The sequence below is a fragment of the Anopheles merus genome, chromosome 2L (genome assembly GCF_017562075.2).
Source record: "Anopheles merus strain MAF chromosome 2L, AmerM5.1, whole genome shotgun sequence".
Taxonomy (NCBI): Eukaryota; Metazoa; Arthropoda; class Insecta; order Diptera; family Culicidae; genus Anopheles; species Anopheles merus.
The window spans coordinates 3,879,924-3,906,471 of NC_054083.1; the positions used below are offsets into that span (position 1 = coordinate 3,879,924).

At 42.8% G+C, this 26,548-nt stretch overlaps 1 protein-coding gene across 2 annotated transcripts in view; it reads left to right on the forward strand.

Annotated features, from left to right (window-relative positions):
* Positions 1-26,548, forward strand: part of LOC121591975 — a 234,985-nt gene that overhangs the window by 106,554 nt on the left and 101,883 nt on the right. For both annotated transcript variants that reach the window (XM_041913110.1, XM_041913109.1), the window contains exons 11-12: positions 4,529-4,706; positions 5,778-5,943. In XM_041913110.1, the coding sequence (XP_041769044.1) occupies positions 4,529-4,706; positions 5,778-5,943 (344 nt within the window). The remainder of the gene's footprint in view (positions 1-4,528; positions 4,707-5,777; positions 5,944-26,548) is intronic.

Below are 26,548 nucleotides of genomic sequence, written 5' to 3' on the forward strand. Positions count from 1 at the left end.
AGCCGGCACGTCAAATGGCCTGCACCGTCGTAATCGTGGCAATGCACTCCTGTATACATCCAGCGTTGGTTAGTATCCGACATCGAGCGGGTATCCTATGAAACCGGCAACACTCGGAGAAACAGCTACATCACACGGTAGAAGCTGTTGAGACGCAATCGAACTAAGCTGGAAAAACTTCGCTCGAGCTTATTACATTATTAACCGTTCCTAAAAATAGCAAATAATAATATTTATCAATCAATCGAGTGAAAGAAAGAAACAAAACTTACCATGAATTAAGTATGAGTGCTAAGTATGACACCAGCATCCAACGCTGGTGCATGGTTCCAAAATATGAAGCCGTTACTTCGATACCATTCTACGTGTGCTTCGACATGCTGATATGTTAAATGGTATGAAACACGAACCGTTTGCAATTTTATCTCCTAGCTTCGAATAACAAACCAAATCGTTTTCCGCTTGATATGCCTCTTGAAATGTAAATATTACAGGGTTTCACACTTTATCTCAAGACCGCGGGACTCCTTCCCGAATCTGTTTTAGCCAATGCCAAGAATGCGGTATAATGCTTGAAAACGTTGATGATTCCTGAATTCATCGGATGCAATGCTGAATCTGCGGCACATTTCTCGAACACACTTTTCCGCGCCGAGGACATGCGGTCGAATATTTTTTTACACGTATAACCTTTGTGTACATCAGTGTATTAGAAACACCCAATTATCCTTTTCGCGTTTTTACCAAAAAAAGACAATTTAATAAATTTAGCGAATGCATATTTGTTTAATTAAAATATTTACAAGTGTTAAGAAAGTAGTTTCAACTGTTTAAATAATCTTTTTTGGTAAAAACACGAAAAAATTAATTAGCTGTTTTCAGTACACTGATGTACACAAAGGTTATACGAGTAAAAAAATATTCTATGCTATGCCGGCAAGCTGGTGTACAAAGAGAACATTATCAAGGTTTACACCATACTCATGAACGGCAAACTCGACCAACTGACAGAGATTGCCTTTTACATGGTCGGCCCGATCGAGAATTTTGGCAAAACGAAGTAAAGTGTCTGGCCAAGGAACCGGCCTAAGAATCCGGTCGACTCAAAAAGATAAAGTAGGCAGTTTTCCAGTACTTGCGTCGGCGTTCGATTTCGGCTGGAAAACGATCATGCAGAGCTCCTCGGATGTGAACTCACTTCAGCGGCACCTCCTCATTCACTGTGTTGTTAGTGTAATAATTTTAATCGAATCGGTGATATTCTTAGCATACGAGGCGTGTAATTTGTTAGTTTCTCCATAGTGCAAATATAAAAAGATGTTTTGTAGATGGATAAAAAGGTAGATAGTTTTTGTTTTATATCCTGGTTTTATTATTTTGATATCCGAAAGCACTAACTCTAGACAAAGCCACCAAATTCCAGCACCTTTCATAATCCACCTTGGGCGCAATTGACACCGCGCACGGGTACGGATTTTCTAACGGGCACGGCATGCTGACACTTAGCGTCTATCCACTGCTACCAACAACAGCCCGTGTATCCGCCTCCGGAGATCACCATTAACATAGGATTCCCCTTACCATCGAACAGCGTAAAATTGGTCATCTGGACAAGAAACTTAGGCAATGTCCGCTAAAAGTCGTACTGACTCTTCCTTCCCTTCTTCCAAATTGCCTCAAATTCCGGTGCCGGCTGTTTGTGGGTCTAAACTGTTTTTCTAGAGTAATTAATAAATACATTATGAAGCGGTAATCCTTGCATGTGCACTGCTTACGAGAGTTCATACATAAACGTTTGGATCAGCAAACTGAGTCTGGCAATATATGTAGGATGCGGGATCATTTGACCAGCTAGCAGAACCGATTACTGCTTCTAATCATATGCACATGGTTAATAAAACACCACTCGCCCGCGCCACGTATGTTCTAAGTCTATCGCGATAATAAAATACCAAAAAATCACGACAAACTGATTGACCAGGAGTTGGTTACCAATCAGATCAGACGCCACAACGACCATGTGCGTCTTACCTCTGATCATCGCACATGTGTACGTGAACCGAAATGAATTTCATTTCAATCACGAGTGCTGGTTATAGCATCAGTGACATTTCGAAATTGATCACAGACAAACAAAGTCACGTCAAAGTGACCGACCAAGAGGTGGTTGCTGCAATGTCACCAATCTGGTCACACGTCACAACGACTATGTTCATCTTGCGCCTGATCATCGCACTTGTGTACGTGAGTCGACTTGAGCTTCGTTTCAGTCATGAGCGTTGGTGACTGAAACAGTGATATTTGGTAGCACTGTACACAACCAGCAATAGTCATTATTATGCTTATGCGGGCATTATGCTAAGCTAGTCAGTCAGAGTATCGCGTTGGACTCAAGAATTCACATGTCGTGTTCAGCATGTCATGACGCACTTTTATTGACTATCAACAATGAGCATCAAGCTACCACGGAAATGTTCATTGTTTTCGTTGGTGAAAATCTTGTGATCCTCATGACATTTTGCAGCACTGCATTCGATGTGTCAAATCAGTACAATTTGCTCAAAGAACTGTAAATTTAGAAACTAGCGTATAGCGAAATCGCGTACATCGAGTATTGCGTACATCGGGGAATACCTGTACTCTGTTAATCAACATGACCGTCATGGGTTCAAGACCAGAATGGACCGTTCCCCCGTAACAAGGATTGACTATCCGGCTGCATGGTAATGAATTAAGTCTCGAAAGCCTGTATAGGCCGGCATGTCCGCGTAGGACATTACGCCAAATAGAAAAAAGTGTGTGGGTTGAGGTTTTTATCAATCGCAATAATTCTTAGAACCCCATTATTTTATCTTCACTCTGCTGTTATTCATGCGATTAGAGTACAGTTGTTCGCAATATTTTTTTGATTTCCTAGCTAAAGACCAATGGCAGGCCCCAAGGCCTGCCACCGGCGTACGGGAAAGTTTACTGGCAGGTCCTAGGGCTTCAAATAAATAAAATAAAACAAATAAAATAAGAGGTACCCCGTATCTCGGAGAATACCTGTAGTTCATCATTTAATTCGAAATCCTATAATAGTAAAATATTAGGTATGTTCCCGAGCTACACGATTCATGCATTTCTGAAACAACCGATTAAGTCACGGCTCCGAAGTAACTGCGTATTCGAATTACTGGAATATCACGTTTTCATCCCTAAGACATATGATACAAGTAAAGACTGTAAATATCATTTGAACGCTCTTTACTGCAGACTGTGATTAGTTGTATGTAATCAAAATTAAGAATTAAATAAGGAAAATTCATCAGCACTTTTAATTCATAAACCAATTAATTCTTCTTCTTCTTCTTCTTTTTTGGCTCAACAACCGTTGTCGGTCTAGGCCTGCTTCTACCACTTGTGTGGGGTTGGCTTTCAATGACTTTTGGATTACCCCCCATAGCAGGATAATCAGTCCTACGTATGCCAGCACAGTCTGTTTGGGTCTTGAACCCATGACGAAGGTTTGAAACCAATCAACTAATAAAATAAAATAAAAAAACCTAATTTCAATTTTTGGGTTTTAAGCCGACGTCTCGATGTATCGATGTAATTGAATATTGGAAATTTAAGGAATGTCGGTTTGTGTGAACAAACTGCCATCTAACATCTAAGAAACATCTAATAGTGGCTTTGAGGATACAATAGAAATCTTTCAGGTAGTAGAATTTTATACATGAAATCGTCTACCTGTTTTTTTCATTTCCAAAGTAAATTCAAGCAAGTCGATCTCGAAATCAAAACTCTAGCGGGTTTAAGATCATTTACGATCTTTTAGTTGATTCAAAGTAAAATATTTAGTTTTCTGCCATGGAAAATTAAGTACTGATATGTTTCAAAAATGATGAAATAAAATCATATCAACTCCGTTAAGACAATATTTTATGAGCCAAGAGGACCAAAATGGGATAGTTCAATGACATTAGATAATAATTGATTATAACTTTGAATATCTGTTAGGGAATTCCTTATGTTTTGGCTTACATTCTATATTAGTAAGTGTGTTTAGAGACATCTCCGAGAGTTGGTCCGACGATTAGACTCCTACTGTGATTTCGGAGGCCCATCTCCATTGATTTGTCGACCGTTGTCGGTCAAGGCCTGCCTGTACCGACTAGTGAAGTGAGCTTGATTTTCTGTAACTTACACGGTTTCGAATCATGTAAGGGAATAGTTGAATTACTTAGAGGAATGTTGCAAATCGGTGGTGGAATTTTGCAAGCATATTGTGGAAGTTTGCAATCATATATGGGTGTGTTGCAATCGACTAGGGGAATTTTGCAATCATACTGTGGAGCTGCCATCAGACTGTGGGTGCCGCTGAATCGAATCGAGTAAAATAATAGAAAATGAACCCCAATATTACAATTAGATATTTAAATATAAAGTGAATGGTTCCACGCATTTTATGAACTAATACTAATAATTTACAGAACGATTGAACTAATAATTTCCTGTTTACATCTTATCCGTTCTGTTTCAATAGATACGGAATTTCGTATTACTATAGATCCCAATGCCAGGCAGATTGAAAGTCCTACTGTACATTGTGCACCTGACTTAACACGGACGCCAAAAAATAACTTTAAAAAGAGATATATTAGCCTCCGAGCCCCTTCGACCGAATTGAAAGCTGTTTGGCAAAACTTACTTACAAGGCAAATGTGAGTATGCGATATATATATATTTTTTAATGTATGTAAAATGTAAAAATGTAAAATGTAGAAAGTAAAAATGTAAATGTAATTAAAAAACACAAAAAGAATAATTTGATGTTTTCAATCCACTGATGTATACAAAGGTTATACTGTAAAAAATTATTGGACCACATGTCCTCGGCGCCGAACAGTTTGTTTTAGAAATGTGCCGCAGATTCAGCATTGCATCCAATGAATTCAGGTATCATCAACGTTTTCAAGCATCATACCGCAGTCTTGACTAAGACGTCATTGACTAAGACAGATTCGAGAAGAGGTCCCACGGTCTTGAGATGAATTGTGAAACACTGTATTACTTAAATACTAATCCGACACTACAACTGCCTTCATCTGCCAATGCGTCATTGATTATAACGATAGAAAAGTTAGATTCATCATCATAATCACAATTAAATTTTGAATCGAAACGGGCCTTCAGATGACAAACTGCCTGTAACGAATGTTTGGCTACATGTCGAATCGGCGTGAGTCAATCGCCAGACTGCAGAACGATACTTGAAATCGTTGACGATACCAGGATCTGCGGATTTGTATAGCAAAACTGCGGCACACTATCCCATTCCAGGGACATATAACTTGACAGCTTAAATGTTTATTTATTTTTTATTTGAGCTCTCACATTGAGCAGCTCAGCTCATTGAGTTTAGGGGTTGGAAAAGTGATCTGTAATGGCTTTTTATTAGTTTGTAAGCGAATTAATGCACACTCTTAAAACATAAAATTTGAAATTTAAAAATTTTGGCTCTCATGTTATGTGTCCCTGGGGTACGATATTGTGCCCGAAAAAGTGTTCCGCTGTCTTGTGATACAAATCCGCAGACCCCGGTATCGTCAACGTTTTCACGTATCGATCCGCAGTCTTGCGATTGACTCACGCCAATTCATCGATGTGTACCGCGGTCTTGAGTTCTATACAAAATCCCAGTAATTCAAGAAAAATCGAAAAAAAACATAATATAACAAGTAACATTTATTACCATTATCTTATTGTTGGCCTGTATATCTGTTTCGTTGCAGCTTTTTAGTAAATGCAACACTCGGCTCAACTCCCATGAGCAGTCCTTTAGACTCACCGGATATTTTACAGTCATTCTTACCATTTACCGATATTGGAACGACAGTTACCTCGGCAGCTTCGGTGAAGGTGGGATCGTTGAGCAGCATGCAGATTAAAAATCAACAGGTGTGTCCCCTAAGTTCCATACCATTAGCAACATATTGCCATAGTAACAGTAACGTTAGCAATACAAGCTTACATAATGTAGCCACAAATGTTCTAGGCGGTATAGGGTTAAGTAGTAGCAGAAAATTTTCTTTATCTAGTCCGCGAAATAATCCTGTAGATAGTCGTAGTTATAGATCGCTAACAACGGTCCAGAATTCAATATCTGAATTGCCAGAGCTGATTTTACTACACCATGGTACAAATCATAATTCAGTCAACGATTCTGCTTCACACATAGTCAATAGAAAAAAATCTGACGGATCAATAGATACAGCTGATGAGAAAAATCTAAATTACCTTAATCATGTGAGTGTTCGAGGCGCATTAAAGGCCGTGTCCACTGAGGAATGGCAAAATAGTGTTGCACTTAATACTATCGATAACCTTCGAAAACTTCCGGGTAGCTGTACTCCTCTCTCTACACGAGATCGTATACTGCACAGCTTTTCTCGTGGTTCACGAGATAATACACGATCAATAGTAGAGTTTAATCTCAGTTCCGTTGGACGTTCTTTCATCGATAATACGGACGAGTCGGATACAGAAGTACATTCGATTGCAATAGAAGATAATTACATTTCGACACCGGAAACACCACCTCCAAACGTATCGCCATCATCTACAATTAAGATGTTCGATTCTTTTTCTAATGATTTGGCTATTGCATCCCCGCATGAAGCTAACCAGAATAGTAAGACTGCAGAATACAGTAAATTTCTTCTGGCAAGCGGTTATGGTGGTTCCTGGGATTTGCTTGAGCTTGACCTAGATTTTCATAAGGTGAACTGCGATCCATCATTTGGAAATGATGTAACTGAAGCAGAATTTCTTGGCGATGATGATGATCCATTTGGTATGCTCCCCACACAACCTACCCCGCCAAATTTACTGGATTTGTAGTCGAAACAAAATGATTTAGTTTTCAATGAATATAACGACTATTATCAACAATCAAGAAGTGAATCAGATCGGGACATTTTATGCGAATAGCGAACAATGCATATTGGTAATATTAGGGTTTCATTAGATTAATTTGATGTCATTCATAAATTACGTAACGCAAAAAAAATTGCGACTCCGCTACAAGTTTAATAGAATGTAACATTGGAAGCTGCCCTACTGAATAAATTGTGTGATGGTTTTGGGTGTAACTTCTTCTTGGTGACTGTTCGTTGCCTTCATGTTGTTTAATGAATGTAACTTGCAAGGCCTATTTCTTAACCTCCAGTCTCGTCGTAGGGCCTACGCTCTCTGGCTTTGTAGAGGCCAAGCGAGCCAAGACGGGAAGGGACATGCGTTCGGATGCAGCGGGACATGCAAGGGGGAGATTCGTTAAGAACAAACAGACGCTCCCAAGTAAAGTCATAAACATCAATCGTCTAGCCCTCTCTCAATTTAGTCATGCAACCCATCCGTACAAGGAGTTGAGTTTCCCCTTATACCCAAGCCTGGATAATTGAGAGATCTGTTACCGTTCGAGGGACAATACGATAGAGACGTATTGAGTAGGAATAGGGAAGGGAGAGCCTATTCTAAAGGTTTCGAATCCACCACTGTGTAGAATCATCCCTTTAAATGAATCTTACGATATGTGTTTGATATTCGATATTTGTTTTTTTTTTTAATTTAACGGGCATTTTGTGGCCTTTCAATGGGCCTCTCGAAGCGGGGTTACAACTAACGTTTACCAATAAGCATGAACTAAACCGTCAAAAATAAATTAACACAGAGTAGACCGCATGGCACGAACATAGTTAATAAACGCAGCGCGCGACATGCCAGATTGATAACGATGACAAACGACATTAAAATTAAACATGACACATACGGAAAAAGGAATCAGAGTCGCCAAAACGGGTTTCGGCGAATCTCTACGTCAAACATCGACCTGGCACGGAGAGATCGCGATGTTACGTAAAAATTCAGCCCAGAAAGTAGCGTCGTTGAGTCAACGCGATTGTCCAGCAGTGCTGCCACAAACAATCTCTGGGCGTTTCAATTGCGTTGCTTCAGTGACTGAAGGCTTAGCAGCGCACAACGTTGATGTTTCCATTTTTTTTTCTTTATTTTTATAGAGACTTTAAGCCAATTGGCCTCATTCGCCTCTTTTAATCAGTTGATTAATTATATTCTTAAAGTCTAACAATCTTCTTTGCAAGCCATTTGTGGATTGTAAAATACCTTATACCGGGTAGCCTCGGTTAACTTAAAGCTATCTGTTGAATTTATTGTCTGTCACATATGTGGTTTTGGTTACAGTTGTTTATGAAGATTAGTGATACGGAGGAATTTTAAAAGTTTACGCTGGCAATCGCTGTCTGGTGAGAGGATGGTGTCGATGCTGTGGTCCAATTTGCAGGTGATGCGTTCCGCAAAATATCCATGGCATTCGGTTAAGATGTGACGGACGGTGATGTCGACGCCACAGAAACTGCATAGTGGTGAGCTTGATTTTTGTAATAAAAATGTGTGGGTGAGCCGAGTGTGTCTATCCAGAGTCGTGATAGGCCGCGGGGCCACGAGGCTTTCTCAAGCTGAGAAAACATTCTCAACCACTCATTTAAGTTTCTCAAACACTCAAATCTTGTTCTCAGACGCGAGCTCGTGGCCGTCGTCAATTTTTCTCACTCTGAGAAGCTGATAAAGCCACTCAAGTTTTATTTGGAGCTTTAAATAGAAAATATGTTTTTTTAAACTTTTTCAATTATAAATATTGAATACATTTTCCAAAGTGATTATCGAAAAAGAAATAGCACAATTGCTTATATTACAGGTAGCCGATCGCTGCATCGTCAACTTTCTCAAAGATTCTCAAAGATTCTCAAAACCGATTTTGTTCCGATTCGACAAACGCTGAGAACGAGGATTTCTCAAAAGCACTCATGAGTGCTTGAGAAAATGAGTGTTGAGAATCCCCATGGCCCCGCGGCCATAGGATTCTCTGGTGTTGGTGTGATGGATGGTCTTTCCATGGTGGTGTTGTGGTCTTGATGGTTCTCAGGAAAGAGAGGCCGCTGCTAACCCAATCACCATTCCAGCTATTGGCGATGATGGTTTTGCTAAGGCGGATGAAGTCACGGCGTGTAAGAGTGTTATGACAGCAGGCCGGGATATTACGTCCTGCGTTGGCTAGTCGGTCTGCTATTTCGTTTCCCTGGAAACCTGTGTGACCAGGAATGCAGCAGAATGTGATTTGGGATGAATTTGGTATATTGCAGAGTTGTTGGATGTTCGGGTCGCGGGTGGTTCCAGATTCAAGTTGAAGAACGCTTGCACTGTCGGTGAAGATCGCGTTGAGTTTGTCTCTGTGTAGACCTTCATCAGCAGCAATAACCAGGGCTATTGCTTCTGCGGTGAATATTGAGGTATTGTCTGGTAGCCGGATGGCGCTATTGTCGTTACTGAACGAGTTCGGCAAAATGACGATTAGCAATGATACTATTGTAACCAGCCCGAAGCTAATTTTTGATGGTCCAGTCTATTTGTGGCGGACGGCAGTACCAAGGGCGGCTACCGATGTTTTTCTCCATCGTTCGTCCAGCAGCTGCTACTATCTTGTCGGTGATGAAGTCAAGGGTTGAAGTCCGCTTTCACACAGAAGTGATGCTATGGGGCTCGTGATGAAAGCCCCAGTAGCACAGCGGATGGCGGTATGGTAGAGTGGTGCAATTCGTTTTTGGAAATTTTCCCGTTGCCGGGAGATTATTTCGATGCCGTAGAGTAGTTTAGGTAGAAGCCAGCTATTGATGATTTGAAGTAGTGTTTGGCGAGAGGCGCGATGTTGACCGGTTCCACGCATTCTGAAAAGATTAATACGGTTTTTCGCTTTTCTTTTGACCCGTGTAGTGTGTGCTTTAAATGTTAAGTGACGATCAAAAGTCACTCCTAGCCCGTTCGGCAAAATGAGTGTATTTTTTGAGTGATTTGAGTGACGCTAGCGAAATACAGTCCCGTCCGACAAAATGAGTGTATTTTTCGAGTGATTTAAGTGACGCTAGCGAAATACAGTGTCTCTTCGACCAATGAGTTACACCCTCACGCGAGCCCTCCCCACCCACAACGCACGGTGCGCTCCGCTGTTCTCAATGTGTTCGTGTTCTTTCGAGCCATGCTACCAACACATCAAAAGCTTGTTGTTTATTTCGTTTTTCGCTTTCTTTCATGCATTGCCATGATCACAAATACGCACTTATTCTAACAACAAACACAAACACGGTCATTTTTTATTTCATTAAACACTTTATTGAAACATAAATTACACTTTCACAACACATTTAGAATCCTTCATACTCACGAATGGCGTCGTACTGTAATGTACCGGGTCGAGCCAGGCTGAGGGAAACTTGTCGACAATCTGCGTTGCCTCTGTTCAGCAAATTCTTACCTGTCGATCCACGCACTGCATGTGCGTCTGTGCACACTGTTCACTTAACACTTGATCAAAACATACCAGCGCTCGAGACTTTGAACGAAATGCGCATCAGCGCACAAACACTGCGCGCGGGACTTAAAACAAAACGCGCACAACCATCTCCGGCAAAGCGTCGCGCTGTACTGGTGGTTTTGTACGCGTAGGAGCGGGGACATACGGAGCGATGGTTCGATGCCGTAATGTAAGCGAGACAACACGATGTGACGAGCAGCTCCAAGTTGTTGAGCTCGCTGAATGAAGACACACACATTCACAGACGGTCGTCAAAACACGGTATTTGTATTTGTGTTAGTGAAGCGCGCGTGTAAAACAGAATGCGAACTCTCATCGCAGTGCGTTTCTCCTTGCTTCTTCAAGCTTCCTCATACCCCTCGGCCTGAATCACTCAAAATTTGGGGTCTCATTGTTTGCGTGGAGGATATCGGCTGTGCGTGTGTTTGGTATTACTGAGTTATTGTATGCTATGGGTTTCAGTGTATGATATTTGCTATTGCAGATGTGAAGTGTTTTGGATTTGGAATGTAAAATTGTGAAAGGCCGCAGGGCCATGGGGCTTTCTCAAGCTGATAAAACATTCTCAAGCACTCATTTAAGTTTCTCAAGCACTCAAATCTTGTTCTCAGGCGCGAGCCCATGGCCGTCGTCAGTTTTTCTCACTCTGAGAAATTGTTATTGCCAAAACTGCTTTATTTCGAGCTTTAAATAGAAAATATGGTTTTGATCGCATGTTTTTTTTTTAAACTTTTTTAATTTTGAACATTGAATACATTTTCCAAATTGATTACCGAAAAACAAATAACACAATTGCTCATATTTCAGTTAGCCGATCGCTGCATCGTCAACTTTCTCAAAGATTCTCAAAACCGATTTTGTGCCGAATCGACAATGTTTCCAAAAACCGCCGTGTTCTCGCGGCCTTATATAGCTTTCAGCAGTGGCAAGTTATCTCTCCCACAATTCCTCTGTTTTAATTGTCGTTCTCACACTTTCCTTTCTTCTATGTTTCCTATATCTCTCTTGTATACCGTACTGTATGTAGGCAACTTTACACACTGCATCAGCGAAGCATTGTTACAACACTACTACCAGAACTAGAACCAGAAGCAAGACTTGGAGCCATAAAGTTGTATGGAGTGCGAAGCCTCCCCGCTGGGCAAAGCGACGGAAGAAATCATTGCCTTTCGCGCATATTCTCAGGCCTTTTTTCCCCCTACGGCAAATTTGTCAAGCAGTTCGTCAAGCTACCCATCCCCTGTTCTTCTTCCTACCCTTTGCCTGAGCGCGCTGACACAGGTTTAATTGTGTTGGTGCGCCAGACGGCCAATCGCTGTCAGCCGTTGTCCGTGCTTTTTTCATCCATAGTGCTTTCTCTTTCGCGCGTGTGGTAAAGGCTCGACCCGCACAACAAAATCGAGCAGATTTTGAGCTCGCTTTCTAGCTCGCTTCCCGCCGGAACCGATCGAGAAAGCGAGCAGAAATGTCCGAAGAACCTGAATTTGTGAAAAAATTACAATATTCAACATTAGAGCTGCTAACCAAACTTTTAGCATGATAATCTTACCTCAAACATTGTATAGCATTTCTGGCAATGAACAAATCAGATCGTTCCACTTCAGTGCTGCTCATTCTCGTAATAGTCGTTTGAAAGATTATATTTGATCTTGAGCATACTTACCGCATAACAATATAAACACAATAAATACATAACACCACGATTCAAGCAAATGTGATACAGTAGGTGACTGCTAACTGGGAGGTTAAATTTGTGAGAAAAATGCACATTTGCCACAGATTCTGGATGTTTATGTTTTGACATTTATGTGTTTTTCAACTGAGAATCGTTCCAGTTAGCGAACATCTAGTTAAAAAAAAAACTCCTGTAAACACATCCTGCCAGCGGTCACCTACTGTACACTACTGTATTTTTAGCAATGTTTCATGTTACTTTTCACTAAATTTTCCGCAATATATGGCACAACACATCTCCAAATAGACTTCAAATTCTTTCTGGGAATCTTCTGGCAAAGTATGTCGAGCGTTCTCAACGCAGTATGGCAACTGATATATTTGTAACACGTTTCCTACACAGAACGTTTCCTATACCTTCATTAGCAGAAGGGAGAGAGCAATTTGGAATGAATGTGCTCTACTTCATTTACTCTCACTGAAAATGATAGGGTCACTCAGCAAAAGTGAGTGACCCTCAGCTGAGTTACCTTGTTCCACTTCTGTACTGCCTCACAAGGTGAGAACAGAATTGGAACCAAATATTGCCCATTTTTTATGGAAAAAGTTTTTCGCCGTAGGGACCGTGACACAAGTGTCAGTCTCAATAGTCCCCTATGAAAGCGAAAAAGAAACAAAAGACTTCAATGACACTATGGGTAACCTATATACAGTGGGTCTTAAGACGCGATCATGCAATTTATTTTGATGATTTCTATTTAATATTGTTGTTGTTTTAGTTTCAAATAATGTTTCTGAACTAGTGATCGGCTTCGGAATTGGTTCCGGCATCGGCTTTGAAATTGGTTCCGGAAACGGCTCCAGAATTAGTTCCGGAATCGGAATTGGATCCGGAATCGGCTCCGGAATCGGAATTAGCTCCGGAATCAGAACCAGCTCCGGAATCGGAATCGGTTCTGGAATTGGCTCCGGAATCAAAATCGGTTCCGACATCAGAATTGACTCCGAAATCAGAATTGGCTTCGAAACGGAGTCGATTTGGGCATCTTCATGGGAATATGCGTTTGGGTCCAATGATGCTATGTGTTGATAGCGACAAAGAATCAAAATTTACTTGTAAATGATCTATTCACATGGAGATTCGCGGACTTATTTCGCTTCCCACACTTCTTATTTCAATTCAAACCATTCCATTTCTGGAGTCAAGTTCTGACTCTGGATTCCGATTCTGGAATCGATTCCGAAGACAAATCCGGAATCGATTCCAGAGTCGACTCCCGAATCGATTCCGGTGTTGGCTCCGGATTCAACTCGGAATCGGCTCCGAGACCAACTCCGGAATCGGTTGCGGAATCGACTCTGGAATTGGAATCGATTGCAGCATCGGAATCGGCTCCGGAATTGATTCCAAACACGGATTCGGAATCGAGTAGGTACGCGGTTTTCTAAATTTGACAGATCAAATGTCAAATCAATACAATTTGCTTCAAGTTCGGTTAAAATTGCATTTTTGCTAACAAATTGAAACCGCTTGAAAGCCAGAAATATCTGCACGAATCATATCAAATAAATGATAAAGTGTATAAAAGTACTAAATTAAATAAAAAACTAAGGGTAATCAGTAGTATTTTAGTAATAAAACGTGAAATTTGACTTACGCGGATATTCGAGTTACGCGGATTAGTCGGGAACGCAGAAACCGCGTAAGGCCGCGGGGCCATGGGGCTTTCTCAAGCTGATAAAACATTCTCAAGCACTCATTTAAGTTTCTCAAGCACTCAAAACTTGTTCTCAGACGCGAGCTCGTGGCCGTCGTCAATTTTTCTCACTCTGAGAAACTGGTAAAGCCACTCTAGTTTTATTTGGAGCTTTAAATAGAAAATATGTTTTTGATCGCATTTTTTTAAACTTTTTCAATTATAAATATTGAATACATTTTCCAAAGTGATTATCGAAAAAGAAATAGCACAATTGCTTATATTACAGGTAGCCGATCGCTGCATCGTCAACTTTCTCAAAGATTCTCAAAGATTCTCAAAACCGATTTTGTTCCGATTCGACAAACGCTGAGAACGAGGATTTCTCAAAAGCACTCATGAGTGCTTGAGAAAATGAGCGCTGAGAATCCCCATGGCCCCGCAGCCTAACTCGGGAACAGACTGTACATCGGTTAGAAAAATGTTAAACAGTCAGCTGCGTTTTAGCTTGAGGTAGGTTGTTGAGACTAGAGGGAGGGCGGGTGTGGGAATCGTGCTCAGAACTAAACAAAATAACACTGAATTTGGTTTGTACGTTGGATAAAGGAATAAAAATTCATTGTTACAATGAATATTGTTTCAATTGATAAACGAACCATGTATAAAAAATGTCACGAAACAAAGAACAAGAGCGACATTATAAAATGAAGTTATTAAAAGCAGAGCGAAGGAAAATGTGATATAAGGAGCAAAGTAAATACACGTGCGTTCGGTTCAGTTAACAAAAGCAAACAGAAATATATTCTGTCAGATTGACATATTGGTGTATGGTGTCATTTGTTGTGCAGGGTTCTTCGGTGTACAACTACGTCGTTCTATGTTTGTCCGTTAACAGTTATGAAACTAGCAATATTTAGTGTAAAATTTCTTTCACTCATCTATTTCATTTGGATGGGATTTTTGTTATTGCATTATTACAGCACCATATGTTTAACCATATGATCAATAAACACTCTTTTCGTACGTAAAAAAGACCAGTGCAAAATGCTTTCGTTGAATCTAGATTTGAGCTGAGGACGGAAAAAACTAGTAAAGACTTCTTGAAGCTCACAAATGAAATGAAAAGTTTGGAGACCCTTGATGTAGAGTAACGGCTTTTTTACGCGAACTTCCGTATTGAAATTTTCTTTCCGTAGACATTTGCTACGAGGGCTGACAATTAAGTGATGTCTCCATTTTTTTTTTTCATAGAAAATGATATTTATTTACAAAAAGCGATACACCGTTGGAAAGGCCAAGGTCTTGGCTACTTTTCTACATAATCGCAATTTTTTCCAACACCGTGCGCATCTGCACGATGAACTTGTCTATGCCGGCAGAATACCACTCTCCGTCCGCCTCGCGCAGCCAGGCGTTGACCTCTTTCTGAACCTCCGCGTCACTTTCAAACTTCTTCCCTCCGAGATGTTTTTTTAGGGCAGGTTCACAAGGATATGACGGATTGTTTCGCTGCTACACACTCCTCCAAGCTTCTCTTCCAAGTCCCTAATTGTCGCACGGCGGTTTTTAAGCATTTCTGCCTCCTCTGCTTGAACAATCGCATCCGAGACCGACGGTCGGCCACTTCTCTCCTCGTCGTGAACATTAGTGCGCCCGGAATTGAACTCACGGCTCCACTTACGCACGTTTTTTATGTCCATACACTTTTCCCCGTAAACTTCAACTAGTTGACGATGGATTTCAATAGGTGTCACCTTTTTCGCACTCAAAAAACGTATTACAGAACGCAATTCGCACTTGGACGCTGACGCGAGGGGTACCTCCATCGTTGACGGCTGCTCAGCCAAGACTGAGCGGTCGGGGAAGCCTCATCCAGCAGCAAAGTGGTAGTGGGGGAACCAAGGAACACAGCGGTGTTTCCAGATTTCGCCTAGCGCGTGATCCGGCGAAGTTGCAGCGTTGGAGACCTTACTTTATTGTCAGCCCTCGTATTAGGGGCCCCGAGTTATTAATTGTTGCGAGAAAACACAAATAAGCCAAATTAAAGAGCGCACATATCGACATCGGAATTGAAACTTGAATGAAATTGGCGTCAGCCGATTTTTCATGCTTTGTTGCTCTTGCTTTTCTTACTTTCACCTCTCGGGCCCCTTGGCATCCTTAACCGCTCTATGTTTATTTGGGAGAAGGAGTGAAACGCTACATTGTGTTCTTGCAACTATCGTAGCATTTGCTTATATTAAACCACGTGGTTTGGATGATCATGTACCACCGTTAGAAACAAGCTTTCTCGCTGTACCCAACGCGATTTGCGAACGATGGGTTATGCGAAGATTAAAAAAATTGGTGTGCGCAGCGTTCTATGAACTCAATTTTCGCATAAATTGTTACCGTTGTTGTTTATAGAGACCTAACGATTGTTTATAAACTTCGAGCCGATGGGCCTCATTCGCATCTTTTCTTCTTCTTCTTTTTCTTCTTCTTGGCCTGCTCATGTACGAGCACGTCTAGTAGACATGACCAGGTCGCCAATCCGTTTCCAGGAAACTCGGTCCTGGGCTGCAGTCCTCCAACCACGGCTGCATCCGATCTCCAACAGGTTCGACTCCACCTGATGCAGCCAACGAGCTCGCTGTGCTCCTCTACGCCTCGTGCCAAACGGGTCGCTGACGAGCACCCTCCTGGTGGGGTATGAGTCCGGCATCCTCATCACGTATCCCAGCCATCGTATCCTTCCGGCTTTGATGACCGTCAGGATATCAGCACCTCCAAACAGCTCAGCTAGCTCGTGGTTCATCCTCCTTCTCCACACGCCCTGCTCGCACACACCGCTAAAGATAGTCCTTAGCACCAGCTGTTCGAAAATGGCGAGTGCATTGACGTCCTCCGTTAGCATAGTCAAAAACTCGTACCCGTAGAGGACTATCGGACGAATTAGTGTGTGATATATGGCGCATTTCGTGTGTTGCTGGAGTCTTCTGGATCGCAGGAGTTTGTGGAGCCCGTAGTAAGCACGACTTCATTGAACAATGCGCCTTCCGATTTCGCTACTTACGTTGTTGTCCGAAGTTACGGTAGTACTAAGGTAGCAGAACTCCTCTACCACCTCGAGATCGTCGCCGTCAACTGATGCTCTGCTTCCGAGTCGGGCTTTATCACGTACAGAGCCCCCGGCAAGCAGGTACTTAGTCTTCGTCGCATTGATCCTCAATCCAATCCTTTCGGCGTTTCAGTCGGGTGTACGCTTCGCACACCGCCGCAGTTGTACGTCTGATGATGTCGATGTCATCCGTGAAGCCAAGGAATTGGAGAATTAGGGTGAAAATCGTGTCCCGGATGTCGAAGCCCGCGCTTCACATGACACCTTCCAGAGCGATGTTGAACAGCAAACAGGAGAGTCCGTCCCCTTGCCTCAGACCCCGGTGAGATTCGAATGATTCCGAAAACATGTTCGTCACTCTCACTGCACTGCACCCCGTCTATAGTGGCCCTCAACAACCGTATCAGCTACCCAGGGAATCTGTACTGCTGCATGGTGTTCCATAGCTCATTCCGATCTATGGTATCGTAGGCCGCCTTGAAGTCGATGAACAGGTGGTGCGTAGAGATCTGGTGCTCTCGGCATTTCTGGAGGATCTGCCGTAGAGTAAAGATTTGGTCGGTGGTCGATTTGCCTCCAACAAATCCAGCTTGGTAGCTGCCGACGAAATCAGTAGCAAGGGGCGCAAGTCTGCAGAAGAGTATTCGGGACAGGATCTTGTAGGCAGTATTCAGGACTGTGATGGGTCTTAAGATGGCACAGTCCTGCCTGTCGCCCTTTTTGTACACTGGGTGTATGACACCCAGTTTCCACTCGTCCGGTAGTTCCTCCTGATCCCAAATCCTCACAATCAGCCGATGGATGATGACGGCAAGCCGCTCCAGACCCATCTTGAACAATTCGGCCACTAGACCATCGCTGCCAGCTGACTTGTTACACTTCAGCTGTTTGATGACACCAATGACTTCGTCCAAAGATGGCGGGGGCACTTCGTCATCGTCATGCTGACTGTCGTAGGGCTGCTCTCCTCTCCTCTCCTCTGCTCCATTCAGGTGTCCGTTGAAGTAGCACTTCCACCTGTCGATCACCTCTCGCTCGTCCGACAGGATATCTCCCTCCTCGTTGCGGCAAATATAGTAAAAACACAAAACCGTCGTTGTCATGCGAGTAAAACCGCTTCGTGCCGCATTTAGCATCCTGTAGAACTTGCGAGTTTCCCCCGACTGGGATAGCTGCTGCATGAGTTGCTCATCCGACTCTTCGAAGCTGTGCTTCTTGTCCTGGAAGAGCCGGGTCTGCTGCCTCCTCCATCGTCTGTAGTCTTCCACGTTCTGTCGGGTCTCGCGCTGGAGCATGCGGGTACACGCGGCGTTCTTCTCGGAGAGTGCTCATCTGCACTCATCGTCAAACCATTCCTCCTCTGGTTACGGGTCACGCGGCCAATTGTTCGCTCGGCCGTGCTGCTGATGGCTTGCTCCACCATACGCCAGTGGTCATTGAGAGACATCGCCTCGGTAGTGGTGTCCTCCGGCATCGCTTCCCCAAGTGCGATTGCGAAGTCCCTCGCCACATCAGCTTGTCTCAGCCGGTCTATGTTGAGCATTGGGGTAGGCTGGTAGCACAGTTTATTCGCCACGCATAGTTTTTGGCGTAACTTAACCATAACCAGGAAATGGCCTGAGTCGACGTTTGCTTCTCTGTAGGTTCTTACGTCGATTACATCGGAGAAGTGTCTTCCATCGATGGGAAAGTGGTCGATCTGAGATAATGTCTGCTGCGGTGATCTCCAGGTGTTGCTGAAACGAGGTGCGTGCTGGAAGAAGGTGCTGCGGATGGTCATGTGTTTGGAAGAGGCGAAGTTGACGAGCCGAAGCCCGTTGTCATTCGTTAGCTTGTGGGCACTGAAACTTCCTATCGTCGGTTTAAATGCCTCCTCCTGTCCAACCTGAGCATTAAAATCCCCTATGACAATTTTGACATCGTGTTGTGGGCAGCGGTCGTACTTCCTCTCCAACTGCATATAAAAGTTGTCTTTATCGTCATCGGTGCTCTTAAGATGCGGACTATGCACATTTATAGTGCTCAGGTTGAAGAACCTGCCACGAATCCTCAACCTGCACATCCGGTCATTGATCGACCACCACCCAATCACTCGTTTTCGCATCTCACCTATGACCAGGAACGCCGTACCGAGTTCATGCTTTTCACCACCGCTCTGGTAGATCATGCAACCACTGCGATATGGGCGCTCCATCACTCCTTTCCAGCGCACCTCCTGAAGTGCTACTATTCCGAAGCCACGGGCCCTCACCTCGTCCGCAAGAATGCGGGTACTTCCAGGTGCTGTAAGGGACCTGCAGTTCCATGTCCCGAGTTACCAATCGTTAGCCTTGTTCGGTTACGTAGGTCGGTATCGTTTAGTCCGGTTCAAAATCTCTTGGATTCCTTTCGTTGCATTTGGGGTTTTCTAGGGGTGGCTTGGCTAGGGCCGGTCTGGTGAGTCAGTCATCAACTCGTACGACGTAACAACATGCCCATCATGGGTTCAAGTCCCGAATAGACCGTGCCCCCATACGTATTATTGAATCCGTTCGCAGCGACGGCGTACGTCCCGACACACATTTTTCTTACGTACTAGATGGTTTCTTACGGTACTAGAATTTCATGTGAGCGCCGTACGTTCCCGCTTCGAACGGATTCAATAATACCAGCCATTATCTGTTGATTTTATTAAAGAGGTGTCTGTTACAAATGTGGTTTTGGTTAGGGTTATGAAGGTTAGTTTTGTTTTATTCAGGAGGGACGGCTTTGCCGGTTATGAAGGTTAGTAATACAAAAGTATTTTAAAAGTTTACGCTGGCACTCGCTGTCAGGTGAGACGATGGTGTCGATGCTGTGGTGTAATGGATAATCCAGGACTGTCCTATCCGAAGTCATGATACGATTATCTGGTCTTGGTTTGATGGAGTGTCTCTCCATGGTGGTCTTCATGGTTCTCACCGCAAGGCCAGACGTGGTGAAATATACAACGAAATTAACTATTTGACAGGTGAAATATCTGTCCGATAACGCATCACACCAACCAGCTCTGATCTGCATTGTAAACAAATAACAAATAAACAAATAACAAAAATCGCAACTAAATCCATAAAAATACTACGATTTAAAGTATTTCGTTAATTTTCAGTAAACAGTCCATCATTTTACTGTCCATTTCTTCCCATTTGTGAATGTTCCGCTAAAGGAGATACTCTTTTTAAGTGATTTTTGAAAACGAATGTTGCATACCCCCCCCCCCCCCCCTTATCCCACACAATCCGAATAGCTTTACCTGTCAAATATTTTTAATGTCAAATACAGTCTGTTCCCGAGTTACTCGGTTTCTGCGTTCCCGACGAATCCGCGTAACTCGAATATCCGCGTAAGTCAAAATTCACATTTCATTCGTGCTGGCAATTCTAATATTGGGGTCCTTTCCGTTTTAAGTTGGTAGGCTGAAATTTCAGCCTGTCAGCTGTTTGCATTGTATAGCAGTTTTCGAGCAACTAGCTAAGTGGGTATAATATACAAGTGGGCTTATTCCAAGGTGTATGAAATTAGAAGGCTGATTTTTATCGCTTCTGTTTCTAAATGAATATTTTAAGAGTGTTTTGAGTATTCATCAAGTCTCAAGAAAGCTTGTTTGAGCAAAAGTTTTCACCCATTCTGTTAAAAAGTGATATTCAAATTTGGTTTAAAAAAAACATGCTATGAGACCACCTGGACTACATACACTATGATTTTGGATTCCACCACCAGATCTCTTTAGTGCACCTTGGGATAAATGTTAACACCACCTTGTTTTGCCATTTTCCGAACAGGTACTCGAATCTAATTCTAGCTTTGAGGCTAGAATAATCTAGACTGAAAATTGTAGGCTAGTTTTTTGCGTGGTTTTGTATGGAGTGTTAACATGATTTCAGCCTCCAACTGTCAAACTCCATACAAAAAACTGACAAGAATCGTGAAGGGCCCCATTTCTGGCTTTTAAGCTGTTTCAATTTGTTAACAAAACTGCAATTTACACTGAACTTTAAGCAAATTGTACTCATTTGACATTTAATCTGTAAAAGGGGCCCTTCACGATTCTAGTTAGTTTTTTGTATGGAGTTTGACAGTTGGAGGCTGAAATCATGTTAACACTCCGTACAAAACCACACATAAAACAAGCCTGTAATTTTCAGTCTAGATCAGCGGTCGGCAAAGTCCGGCCCGCGGGCTAAATGAAGCCCGCCGCAACATTCAATCCGGCCCGCGAAAGGCTTTGAGTGATTTTGAAAGATGGGAAGAAACTATTCGTACACAAATTACTGAAGATCTTTTAGTATGCCGTATTATACCATCGTACATTTTCCAACTTTAATTAAAGTACTATGGAATGACGGACCGTTCAGTATGTTCGAACTCGAAGTCAATGTCCCCGTAATTTTTGCATGAAAAAAATATGCCGTTTTCGGCTGGCTGCAGAAAAAAAAGTAGTTGTAAGGTAATTATTTAAGCTCACTTCCACAAATAAATTGAAGACTTTGCGAATTGCCTTTCGTCAGTTATCAGGAATTTTCACGATGGTGGACAAAGACATGCATGATTTAAGTTCTACCTTCGATTTTCATCAATTTCTCCAAAGTTTTCGCTACAAAATTATTAGAGTAGAGTTTTTGCATCACGTCGGCGCAAAAAAAAAATCGATGGGATGGGACGGATGTTGGACCAGTTCGCAGACTATATCGAAATTCTGCCGAAATTCACCTGAAATGATTGCATTGAGTTTTTGCGTGATTGTTTGCCACTGCGAAGCCAGTGGATGCGATTTATATTTCCTGATCTGTTTATTCATGTTTCTTATTATTTTACTGTGGGTGGGTGGGTTGCATCGATCTCCCGATCCAGCTAACGCAGTAATGTAGCCACTTGTCCCTTTGTCTTCATTTCAACTTCTTTTGGAACCTCAAAAATTAATCTGGGATTTCTTTCGATGCTTTATTGATCGATGATTATTGTCTAATAGAACCAAGATGTTGGTGACTAAAATGCCGTAACGGGTATACACGACGTCCACAAACTTCCGCACGGAGTCCATTTTGGACGCTATAGGGTGCCATTCTTTGATCGCGCTCGCTTTTGATTCACTGTTTTGGCCATCATGGTTAGAGTTCGACTGATAGAGGTGTCAAATTTAGTCTGCTAACTAATTGGATACTACTACTCGAAGTGTAGTTAACGTTTTGTTAGTGCGGGTTAAGATAAATCCATGAAAAATCGACAATTGTTGTCCATTTTTTTAATGCAACCATCATGTAATATTAACATTATTTTAACACCACCATAAGACTTCCAATTTGAAGGTCGCATACGAAATTTTATAAAGATAAGATACACTAAAGTCTGTTTGCAATGAATTTATTCAAAATTTTGCATACGACTGTCACCAACGTAATACATGGAAAACAAAGTTTTAGTGTAGTGAAATAGCAAACATTTTTCCCGCGATAATATTTGTCCTACTATTCGTTCTTCTTAATTTCACACAAATCAGTTTTTTTTTCTTTTTTATCTGCTTTAGGGGTATTTTGCATCGTATTTGGAAACAAATAGGAACATTGAAAAAACTTAGGCAGGTAATTTTGTTGTTTAATGAGAACGACGATTCCACGCAGTTCCTGTTTACGAGTGAACGATTGCCAAAGTGCTAAAGTTTTTCATAAGAAATCATTAATCAATATATCTGACATGACATAACTTGTCCATAAAATATTTTTATAAATACTAAATGCACATTTGCCCCGATAATTTTTCAGTCAATAATACTTCAGTATCATCCCCAGAATAGTCTTAATATTTTTTTGCGGCGTGGGAAGATGGGGTTATCAAGAAGCGATATTGCTCTTGCTTTGTTATGTTTTGAATTATCACACTATTACCCTACTTTTGGCGATCCTCAAATGATTAAAAGATGCAATTAGTTTTTAAGTTGATATTAACAATTTTTAACCATGCTTTGATGAAACAATTATAGTACAACAGCAACAATACAATTTTTTTTTTCTAAAATTTTATAATATAATAATTAGAGCACAATAATATAAAAATCACATTCTCCTGGCCCGCAGCTTTAGATCATTTACTAAATTTGGCCCTTTGCCTCAAAAGTTTGCCGACCGCTGGTCTAGATTATTCTAGCCTCAAAGCTAGAATTAGATTCGAGTACCTGCTCGAAAAATAGCAAAACAAGGTGGTGTTTACCCGTCAAACATTGCGAGGGTTGCAAGTGCCCGCTGCGCAAAGCGACGGAAGAAATCATGCCGTTCGGAGAATTTTATCATGCCTTCCTTTTCTCTCCATCGGCAAATTTGTCAAGCAGCTCGTCGAGCTGTCCGTCCCTGGCTCCGCCTCATACCCCTCGCCTGAGCGCGCTGTCGAAGGTTTAGTTGTGTTGGTGCGCCAGATGGCCAATCGCTGTCAGCCATCGTCCGTGCTTTTTCCCTCCATAGCGCTATCTCTTTCTCGCTTGTCGACAATGCTCATGAGTTGCTGTGGCGCTTAAAAAGCCGTTTACACATACCGCTGCGATGAAGTTGTATTTTCACAAGTCAAACCAAAAACGCGCATTAAGTTCAAACACTGCATTGTAAAAATGTCTAAGGAATTGCTAGCTCACGTTGGAGGGTTTGCTGTGCATCGCGCAGAACTCTAATTCGCATTAATACTTTCAGCCCGGTGCTGATTTTCATCAGCTTTCCGTACCGCCGGCATCTAGAACGCAAGCTGATTGTGAAACCGGTATACTGGAAAGATCACTGGCAGTCCCTGGGGCCTGCCATCGAACTGAACATATTAAGCACGAAGCATAACTTTGTTACCTTAAGCTTTTGCTTGCGTATGCTGTAGATTACACAGATATTGTTCTAGAAGCAAAGTTCTTTCTTCAACTCAAACTTAAAACGTGATCTTTTAACTCGTAGTTTACTGCACTACTTTATTGCTCTAAATCTTACAACGTAGCAAGTAAATTTCGCGGCGGATCGGCTAAAAAATTTCACGTACGCTTTCTTACGCTTTCTGACTTGATCTCATGGCGCTCGCGCGATGGCCGTTTTTCGATTCGCGCGGCGATGTTTTTTTTCTGCTCCCTCTGGTAACGGCAAATCGGCGACGTTTCGGTTCGGCTGTCAACGGCTTATCAATAAACACAAATTGTAAACAACAATTTGTCACTTTTCGCCGACCTCGTTGTTTTCTACAACATTCTCCCGCCCGGTACGTTGCTGGTATACGCAACTTACCCTACTAAAGTCGGCGATCTACTTCCGTTCATCGTTCAACCGTTACGCTGGTGCCGCATCACCACAAATACGTTCTGGGTTTGGTGGGTTGACCGTATCGTTCTTCATTTGTTAGGTCTACGAACGTCCAACACGGCTATCTTCATTGCAGGTCTTTCGATGATTCCGCTTGCTGTCTGCACGGTGGCTCGCCTTACTTGGCCGTCGTTGGCTTTAATCACTTCTATCACCCTTCCTTTCGGCCAACAATTCCTCGGTAGGTTGTTATCAGCAATCAACACTACATCACCTTCCTCGATCGGACGAGATGGAAGGAACCACTTTGTTCTGCGGGTCAGGGTCGGAAGGTACTCGGCTATCCATTTTTTCCAAAACAAGTTGGCGTTACACTGCGACGCTTTCCATGTCGACTTTACGGCCGTCGCTGTATCATCGAACGGTGCAGGTGGCTTGATGCCGCTTGAGCTGCCCAAGAGTAAGTCATTCGGTGTTATCGGTGGTGCCAAAACGTCGTCTAACGGCACGTAAGTCAGCGGTCTCGAATTGATGATCATTTCTATTTCAGCCATGGTAGATTGCAATACTTCGTCGTTAGGCAGGCGTGGCAATTCGAGTTGAGCAAAAACTTTTTTCACTGACTGGACGAGGCGTTCCCAGCAGCCTCCAAAATGTGGAGCGGCCGGCGGATTAAAGGTCCACTTCAAATCAGGGCTAGTAAACTCTTCTAACAAAGTGTTTTCGTCGACACTCTTTCTGGCCTCCTTGAGCTCTCTCGAAGCTCCTACGAAATTCGTACCTCGATCACTAATGATCTCTCGCGGCGTTCCACGCCGAGCAATAAAACGCCGGATCGCCAGGATGCATGACGAACTCGTCATTGAATGCGCGATTTCTAGGTGGATGGCTCGTGTTGTTAAGCAAGTGAAGATCACTCCCCAACGTTTCTCCACGCGGCGACCAACTACTACGTTAATCGGCCCGAAATAATCTATCCCGGTACATGTGAACGCACGCTGAGCTATAGCCGTTCTTTGTTCAGGAATGCACCCCATCAACGGCGGCTTGGGAACTGCTTTTCGATTAAGGCAGTGTTGGCAGTTTTTTCGAACCCGTTTATACTCCGATAGCAATCGCGGTATATGGAATCTGGATCGCAATTCATTGATGACGGTCTGATGGTTGCAATGTTGATATATCACGTGGTAGTGATGAATGATTAAATCTGTCCCTACATGTTGCCTGGGCAGTATCACGGGCATCCGAAGCGGTTCGTCCACTGTAGTGCAGTTTGCAAGCCGGCCACTTATTCTCAACACACCATGGTCGTCGAGTGTTGGTGAGAGTTTGTACAGTACGCTACATTTCTCGATGCCTTTTGACCACGGATGTTTTAATGTTGGAGGATTCTCGAGGCACTTGATTTCTTGCGGAAACGCTTCTCGCTGAATTTGTTTCAGTATTATCTGTTCAGCTCTTTGAAGCTCTTCTTGTATCAGCGGTTCTGTTGCGATCGGTGTTTTATTCGCCCTATGAGTGCAATTGTTCAAAAATCGAACGACATATCCAACGGATCTCAGAAGTCTATTCCACTTAGAAAATCGATCGATTTGGATGAGTGGCTTAGTTGTGACATGGAACAGCAAGTTGCGACGTAGTTCTTCTGCTGTATCATCTGGTCGTGTCGGTGAAGCTGGCCAATCGCTCTCCAGCTGCCATAGAAAGCTCGGACCCTTGAGCCATCTGCTGTTGGTGCTTAAATCGGGTATTTTTGCCCATTTCGTACCATCGTCTGCCACATTGGTCTTCGTTGATATCCACTGCCAATCGTCTACTTTGGTCAACTCTAAGATTTCTCCGACTCTGAAGGCCACGAATTGACTGTATCGTCTGTGATCTGAACGTAACCAACAGATGACGTCCCTTGAGTCCGACCAAAAGATTGTTCTTGTGATTATTAAACGATGTGATTTGTGTATCGTATGTGCGAGCCGTGCGCCAATCACTGCTGCCTGCAATTCTAAACGGGGAATCGATAGAAACCGTAGCGGTGCTACTCGAGTTTTTGAACCTATTAGAGCGCATTCTATTGTTTCTCCTTCTTCAAACCGGAAATAGGCAACCGCTGCCATCCCGTTTTCACTTGCGTCGCAGAATATGTGAAGCTGTACGTTACCAGGGAGGGCCGACGTACGCTGGCGGTAGCACCGTGGTATCTTGATCTGGCAGACGGCAGGTAAAATGCTGGTCCACCTTTCCCACTGTTCTGCTAAACGGCCGCCAATCTGCTCATCCCATCCGACACCAGCGCGCCATATTTCTTGCAGCAATACTTTCAGGAACATCAACACGTTCCCCAATAGACCCAAAGGATCGTAAATCCTCATAA